This window comes from Ptychodera flava, chromosome 10 (genome assembly GCF_041260155.1).
Source record: "Ptychodera flava strain L36383 chromosome 10, AS_Pfla_20210202, whole genome shotgun sequence".
Lineage (NCBI taxonomy): Eukaryota > Metazoa > Hemichordata > Enteropneusta > Ptychoderidae > Ptychodera > Ptychodera flava.
The window spans coordinates 13,106,267-13,115,608 of NC_091937.1; the positions used below are offsets into that span (position 1 = coordinate 13,106,267).

The 9,342-nt window shown below is 35.4% G+C and overlaps 1 protein-coding gene across 1 annotated transcript; it reads left to right on the plus strand.

Moving 5' to 3' along the window:
* The first annotated feature begins 1,367 nt into the window (after window positions 1-1,367).
* Window positions 1,368-7,771, plus strand: LOC139142045 (toll-like receptor 4). The gene has a single exon (XM_070711838.1). It carries the CDS (start codon window positions 1,376-1,378, stop codon window positions 5,171-5,173), a length of 3,798 nt encoding a protein of 1,265 aa, XP_070567939.1. The 5' UTR covers window positions 1,368-1,375; the 3' UTR covers window positions 5,174-7,771.
* Window positions 7,772-9,342: the final 1,571 nt, after the last annotated feature.

Sequence of the window (9,342 nt, forward strand, 5' to 3'; positions counted from 1 at the left end):
AGAGAATTTTGGCAAGAGCTTAGTTCCTGTTTTCGTGTCGAGGGTTGTTTAGCAGTTAACATTTATTGCATAGTTGCAGCAGTCAGCTAAAAAGTACAAATAGTGTTCAAGATATATGACACGTGTGTTTTGACCCAGAGAAAGAGACTTGACTCCTGACTCTTTTCGCGAGCGTATCATGTGACTGCTCATTTCCTCTCCCCTATCCAAAAGTAAGTCGCACCTTATCGGATGAAATGTTTTGCTGTCTTTATAGATATGTCCTAAACACTAGCTTTTTGTAACAATGTAATGCTGTTTCAAATAATAATGTTCTCCGACGTATATGTTATTGTATTCATTACTTCCAGACTGATCGGTTTCCGCTTGGACTTGAAATATATTCGATTACTTGGTATTTTAAGTTCCGTCGTTCCAATTAAACCCTGGATCGGCAGCTGAAGTGATTTGATCTATTGACTAGTAGCGTATAGATATGTTCATCATGAGCTGAGAAATACATGTTGTGACCATATTATCGTTGCTTTGTTTCCTGCTTTCAAAGAACATTTAAATGTCCACGTTCTTTTACTGAAAAGCAGAAGCCAGAAACTTTAACAAGATTTTACGCCTCACTGAATAGATGGGTAGTTGATTTCAATCTAATCTAACCATATCAACACTCAGGCAGTGAGTTGTTATCCATTTATATGTTGACAAGACGAATCACAAGTATTTACAGAAACTCATTGCTGAACGTATCGAACGCTGCTGTGATGTCAACTAAGTGATGGATAGGAGGAAACATCTCATTACCTACTGACCGATAGAAGGGTTGAGGGTCACCTCTCAAACATTTGAGATTGAATATGATTTACCTATAGTAAAAGTTATTGGTTTAACATTAATTCCATTCCAACTCATTTAGTCGATTTAAGCAAACTAAAAAGTCGCCCCAAACGCGCTCGTTTCCAAAAGTAAATGAATTAAATTTTGCCCATCATCAAAACAATAACTAGTCTTTACGTACAGTGTTTTCATCGATAATTACTAGTGGCCTTTATCTCCTTTAAAATTAGTGTTTACAAATTTAATATCAATTAAAAGGCACCGCTAATGAAATATTGAAGAATAATTTATATTACTACAAAACAAATATTATTATTTAAATCTTTCTATGAGTTCATTCTCTTTCAGCAAATGCATTCAATGAGAAAGGCCATGTTGACACAAGGTACGATATTTGACAAACGAATATAAGGTAAGTGTTTAATTAATAGTATTGTTTGTAAAACTATCGCCAGTAATATACCTGATTTTCACCCTTTTATATCTTGAAGATGTTTTCTCCATAACCATTTTCTTGATAATTTACAGACAATAAAATACTTGCAACATGCTTTGTGGCGAAATTACAAGCTGCTTGATTTTCAAGACGATTAATACATCTTCGAAGACAGTAATGGCAGAGTCTTCAAGCTACGTAAAGCGCCTTTTCAAGTCAATGCTTTTGTTTTCTGTATTTATGTGTGTGCTACTTTCATCAGATTTGTCAGGTCAAGAAAAGCCACTGGCGACTTACAAATACTGCCTGTCTTTGCCAAGTGACGATATTACAGCCGGATTGTACTTCGACTGTTCAAAGCTATACCTCAAGCGAGTACCAAGCTTTTTGCCAATATCTACGGTAGACTTGTATCTTTATAATAACCTTATAAAGGAATTGAACAAGTATTCCTTTCATCAGCTGTCTAATCTTAAGAGATTAAACCTGAGCCATAATGATATCAGTACCATTACAGATCAGAGTTTTATAAACTTGTCTTATCTCGAAATATTAGACCTTTCATTTAATGGAATTCGATCAGTTCCATGCAACGCTTTCAGCAGACTTCAGAATTTGAAATTTCTTCGAATTCTTGATATTGTTAATTTAGACTTTGACAGGTGTTCTTGGAATGGTGTGAAGTATCTGACATATTTGGAGATAAGCTTCTATTTTAACAACACAACCATTGACAACTTTCGGGGACTTGAAAGCATAGAGACACTTAGAATATGGGTTAATTATAAAAGAAATGACACTGATCCAATCATTCACAACTGCTTGAACCTGAGTATATTTCACACTTTACCGCATCTGAAAAATCTAGATCTGTCGTTTGGAAAATTCTACTGTATTAAGGGTGCTTCATTTTTAAACAATGGTACTGATCAGCTCGAACTAAGTGGCGTTGTCAATTTAACGATCAGTTATAATCTCAATCTCACCGAAATACTTCCAGGGAGTTTCATAGGCATGCCGAATCTTCAAAATCTAGATATCTCGAGTTGTTATTTTTTGAGGCATATCGATGCATCTGTCTTTATGGGTCTTCAAAACCTCAACCACCTTGTGCTTAACAGTGGAAATCTGGTTTCATTGGATAATAAGCAGTTCGCTCACCTAAAAGCATTATCACTTTTGGATCTGGTTGGCATTATCGGAAGCGAGACCCTGCATTCATTTGCTTTTGTTGGTTTATCGAATACAATTTCTTTGAATCTATCGGTCGGAAACATTCATAGTATTGAGCCATATACTTTCTCTGGCTTTCGTAATCTTACTCACTTGGACCTCTCGCTGAATGAGATTGGTTACATAGATAGGCGAATTCTGCATGGCCCGTCAAAGCTTACACATTTAAACTTATTATCAGCAAGCGATCCGATAAACATCGATCCTGGTGCGTTTCAAGAACTGCATTTTCTAGAATTTCTTGGTCTCACAACTAATATGAAAATTGAATTATTGGAACCATTGAAATCTCTCACGTCGTTGAATTGGGAATGTCCAAGTCCTGTTCCTCCTATGACGTTCTGTGGAATGTACTTATTTCATTACATCAATGTTAGCAGTAAGTACAGCTCACTCTATGACTGGATGTCAAGCTTTCCGCATCTAACGAAAATTGATTTGATTTCAGTGGAGACAGCGTGGTATATAAAATATCCATTCGCTGAAGGAATTACAGCGCTGAAGTTCCTACAAATTTCGAAATATTCGTTTTATAAATTTGAGTTAATTTCACTTTACATACCTCAAAATGTAGATTTACTAAAACATTTTGATGAGTGGATCAAATACATATTCGAGGGGGATTTGTCGACGCCAACACTGGCATTAGATGAAATGATTCCGAATCTTATCAAGGGTGCTCTTCTATATGCTGACATCCATGTTTTGAACCTGACACTACCAAAGTATTTGATGCCTCGTTGTGACATTGATGCTAACGAGTATATAAATGTGCACTCTTTGTTTTTTAATAGTGGCTCTGATACCATGAACAACGTGTTTTCTTGTTTCAAAGGATTGAGTTCACTATATTTAAACCAGTCTAGGAGTACTTTCCCACTGAGATACATAGACAGCGAAACGTTCTCAAATTTGGACTCTCTCGAACTGTTGGACCTTAGCGGCAATAGTATTTTATTCATTCCAGAAAAGTTGTTCGATAGTTTACCGAACCTTGTCCACTTGAACATGCTTCACAATGCATTGGAAATGGACATGGGCCTAGTTGGAAACCTTTCTATGCTGCCGGCTTTTCATTTCGATACTGGAGACGAAATGTACATATACTCACAAGGGTGCTGTCGGTTAATGCAAGATGACTATGACGAAGAACTGACAACTGACTATCTGGAAAAGTGGCTCGACAGAGAAGTGTGCGATTTTTATTCAAATGTCGATCGTGGAGAAGGCTATATTCAGTACAACTGTCAAATATCAAAAAACTCCGAACACAATGGCATAATATCAGGTTATGGTGATAACATGCGATGTACTTGTGACCTACGTAAAATCGAAATCCTAAAAATGAGACAGTCAAGTATTTCATTCATTTCTGAGGGTATTTATTTCAAATACATGACCCATATGAATGTTTCGTTCGCTGACAGGTATTCGGTCGATGTATATGTGCCTCAATTAGTGGAGCTTGATCTTGCTCATTCGCAACTGAAACTCAACAATTATGGAGTGAATTTTAGAGAAACACTGAATTTACGGTTTGCTAGTTTTAGCTACACGGAATACGATATAAGGGATATTCATACACGATGTAATCAAACCACAAATCGCATTATATTTCAATCATTTGTAGGGCTAGAATATTTAATTGTATCACACTCTGGAATTACAGCTCTTTGTCAATTCTATTTTCAACGATTGGTAAACTTACGGTTTATAGATTTGTCATATAATAAAATCCCGTTCGTAAGAAAGGATATGTTCGAATACAACACAAAGTTATCGACGATTGACCTAAGCAACAACGTAATTACTATGTTGGATCCAGCGACTTTTAAGCAGATGACTTATTTGTCGGCTCTGTACTTCAGCAACAATCCATTAAACTGTGATTGTGACAAAGAGTATATTCAAAAGTGGATGAAATCGTCAAAGAATGTAACGTTCACAACAGACGGTTCTTTACCATGGCAGACTTATATATGTGCAGAACCAAGTTCTCTCTCTGGTAAACCATTCATTATGATCGATCACCATCGAATAGCGTGTTACGGGACGCAAATAAGACTTATAGCGATTTTTGTTCTTATAATACCTATTCTGTTCGTCAGTCGCATTGTTTGGAAGAAACGCTGGCATTTGTTATATAATGCCTACAAAAAAATTAACAAGATAAAACAGCGATATCCCCTCTACTTCCGATTGGAAGACGACAAAGAGTATGACTTTGATGCGTTTGTCAGCTTCAGTGAGGGGGATTCTGACTGGGTTGATGAGCAGCTCCAACCATTTATGGAAGACAAACTTGAAATGAGACTGTGTATTCACACACGAGACTTCCACGGTGGTAAAGATATATTTGCAAATATCGAGGAAAATATCAAAAAGAGCAGAAAAATAATTTTTATTGTGTCAGAAAAGTTCATCAAGAGTTCTTACTGTGATTTAGAAATGCGATTGGCGTTCTCAATGATGTTACACGCACTACACGATGAAAGCATTCTTGTGTTTATCATGCTGGAGAAAGTTTCTCTGAAAGACATGTCCGACATTCTGAAGTTCTTTGTCAATACAAAGACATACTTAGCTTGGCCAGAAGGAGATGAAAAGGAGGATGAAAGGCAGCAGTTTTGGGAACAACTTAAAGGAATAGTAACAGACGAATGGCAAATTTTCTAAATCCTCACATATATATTGCGTTTATAAACACTGAAACACGTTATCTCAAATGTCAGATACATTGCATCAATCCAATCCTTTACAAATAAGTGAGGCAATTTTAATTTGAAACTTATCACACTCGATTGTTGGATCAGAACCTCAACTATAGTTGATTTTCAATAACTAAGAAACGTCTAGTTTTTTTCTTGATGGCGCTGTTTGCGACATTGCTTTCTTACTCTGATCAGATAAGGGAAAGTATAAACCTTTGTATGTAGATTTATGGGAAAAACGCTTGCATTTAATAATTTAATCCATTTAACAGTTTTGGTTGACGTTTTTATCCCCTTTATCCCTTTTATCCCCTTTTATCCCTATCATTAATGTCACGGCTTTTGCTGCGTTAGGTGGATTATTATGTAAAAAGATGTAAAGCGTCCTGAAACCAAGAGTGTATATGTGCCGTGCAGCATGCACAATTATGAATTATACGGTACTGAGATGTTGATATTTATATCACACAGTCTGAAAAGTGAACTTTCCGTAAATACCTAAGGATTCAATTGTCAAATCATTTATATACCGTTGGAAAGGAAATGTGAACCTGTGATATCATTTATTTAGCTATATGGTAACTTTTATTTAATATTGAACTGTTGTTGTAATATAAGAATATTCTATTGCCATTGGATGCGTAAGATTTGTATAAATTTCAATAGTCGATGCAATATCTTTGACTTCATAAGATTTTGACGATAAAGAACTTTCATCTTTATTTTAAACAAACGTTATGATAATGCTGATTTTTTTTTACAATAGCATATTGTATATTACCACTTTGTATTCTACCGAAAGGACAAGTTAACACATCAATTTGTGTAACCTGTACACGACATCAATTTGTTTAGCCTTTCCACGACATCGAAATGTGACAGGAAGATACAATATGGATGAGATTGTGTAACTTTGTATGCCTTTGTATTCAGAGTTAAAAGCGATTTTTCGATTTATAAAATTTACCTCTTTTCACTCTCCTTACCCAAACTTTAAAATACACTTTAACGTTATAATTTTATTACTTAAAGTAAACAACGCTACTGTACTCCATTGAAAATTGTATTGTCAATTTTTGTTTGATAATACTTACTAACTTCATTAATATTTCTTGTAAACAATATAGCAAATTTCTTTATACACAGATAAATGTTATATTTAAGGTTCCAGGACAAGTATCAGCCGCTTGAAAAAAAATAAATTATATGTTGGCAAATGCTGCGGTGGGTATTTTGTAATTCTTGTTTACATAGGATTCACGTTGCAGTGAATTTGCATAATACCTTTCACAATAGTGTTTTACTTCCCCTCTACAAAGGCTTGTAATTTGCGAGATGTATAGCTGTTAGTTCAGTCAGGCAAACTGTGTTTGTGACTTTTGTTTGACGCGTAGATCGTTTTCTTTGGTAGCGAAAATTTTTGACAGGTGATTGATTCCTATTCCAACACCTTTAACAGTCCGTAACACAAAACAAGTGCGGGTAAAATAAATCTAAAACACCCTTTATGCGGTCAAATGTCGATGCTAATTTTGAACGAAAACACAGCATCTTGTGTACAGGGGAAGGAAAGAACCGATAATCGAGGGGTTGTGCGCATCGATCCTCACATGATCGCTGTAAACAATATTAATGAATACAACAATACAAAACGCAACATTTGCCAATAATATCTAGTCTTTCAGAAAACATATACTTTATTACTAGTGGGGTTACGAGCTCGATTCTTTTTGCAGAAAATGCAATGTTCGGAAGGAAAGGTTCAATACTCGGTCCGGACGCTTAATGCTAAGCAAGTAAAAAGTAAATGATGGTTTCTTTTCGTATCAGTATAAATAATGGTTTATTTTCGTATCAGTATAAAATACAATTCATAAGCGATCAATTATCATCTCCTAATAGTCATGAAGACTGAGTCTAACTGGAAAGGTGCCAGAATTTACTATGTTGTGATTATAAATCAGCTTATTTAAAATGTGCTGTATTTGCATGGTTACCTTTCATAAAAATGAGACTTTTGTCCTTGATAATCTGACCAATGCATGGGTTTTTGTATGTAAGCTATAGATCAGAACTTGTTGTTGAAAGGTTCTATATAAACAAATGCCTCGGACGAACTCTCAAAAAGGCAAAATATAAGTGTATGAGCCTCACTGTAAGTTTGCACGACTATGCCTGAATTTGCAAACGTGCAAGAATTTGCTGTATTGTTTTGAACTTTCACAATAGATGCAACTGAAAAATGAACAAAAATGTTGGAAAGACAAAGGGATGGTCATCGTTTTCAGCCCTACACTTTCGTTGCAACTACTGAATTCCGAGGAAATCCTATGCCGAGTCTAAAGTCAGCAGAGATCATAGACAACTTAGTGCCAAAATAGTGTTTGACTGGTTATGAACACGTACACGAATAACGTGCTTATTAAGGATAAAACAAAAACACTGAACACACTGTAATGTAAGGAATTTTAGCAAAAATGGAGTCAATGTAATGCCGCGTTTGGAGACGCGATTGAGTCAGCTACATGTAAGTTCTTGCACTATATATCCAAGTACAATAAAGGTATGCAAATGTATGGGTTTCCCACAAAGCGTCATTATTTCCTTCTAATAAACGTTCCTGTTAATAAAGACAGTTTTGCTATGCCGAGATAAGTACATGTCAAATTACGAAGTTTAACGACTTTGATGTATATCCAGTTATCTGTTCAATGAAGTATCACGATTTGCGAGCGACAGTGCAAAGCTAAATTGATCTTAACTTTAAGCTTCCATTCATGTATTCACCACGTTACCGTTAGCGTAGTGACTGCTAAAACTATTATAACGTACATAATAATAGACCTGAAAATATGACAGATATTGTTGGCGAGTGTATGACTTCCCGCCGTCGGATCAGTGATATGACATCTGCTACAGTATAGCACCCACAGCCAAACCAAGGCGAATTCCAGACAAGAGTACAGATAAAATCGGCTAAAGAAAACAGGTGAAAATTTGATTCGATATACCGGCAGTTTGAATACAAAATTCGTGAGTTCATCTACGAACGGACATCAACAATTGAAATAAGGCGTTTAAACGGGTTCTATTCTTTCCGACTTTTTTGAATTTGATCTCGGAATTTTGTCAAAAATGGCGACACATAAGGTTACCCACGTACTGTTAACAGAAGCGATAGAATGCATTAATATGCAAATGATCTGCCTCGCCAAAAATTAAGATAAATTTAGACAGGATTTGGTAAAGAATGATAGTCTTTACTACATGGCACCATTGACTTAGAAATTACATTCAATTTAACATTTCCTTTCTGAAAATTCTGCATTTTATCAGTTATCAGAAATTTTTACTCGGCATACTTTTAAGTTTGATCACTCTCTAATGGTCTCATAGTTTTCACCCAAGGATTGCACAATAAAATAAACGGTGGTCGAAGGGCATGGATATTCAAATAAAAGCGTAAATTACAGCTTATTCCATTGGCTGGACATTAATAGGTTGGTCCACATGGCAAATATAAGGCTTGTCAAGCTGATATGAATTTACTACCACAACATTTGCAGATGTGGCATGAGAGTAAACCGTTACGTTGAAGAATTCATTCGAGCTCGCTTTGGTTTGCTTCCTTTTTTCATAACGGAAAGCACTGTCACTTAAGTCTTGCTTATGGTACCAACAAGAATTTCAAACTATAAAGAGGTAAGAATTTTATGTTACTTAAATTCCCTGTCCCCTAACATTTGTGGCATTATTTTCATTTCAAATGCAGGTTCTTTGAATTTCAGACTAGAATTTGAAATTGTTCGCCTATTTTAAACTATATACTCCGATAAATTTGAGTGATAATACTATCACTCGGGTTGGGTGCAAATTTGTGGCGTATAATTCAAAACATTCATTTATTTGAACATAAAAACTTATTAAATAATTGAAAAACACAGTAGTGTTATGGTACACTGCTTTACCTGTAGCCGTGCCATACAGGTTGGGATTGTAACCTTGCATCATGAATTCTACGTCTCTCTACACCAAACGTTAAAATGTAATAAAACCTGTCGCTCACTGTGTGATCAATGTTCAGAAGATTATAAAGTCTATATAAATAAAATATTGTATCATTAAAATCCTACT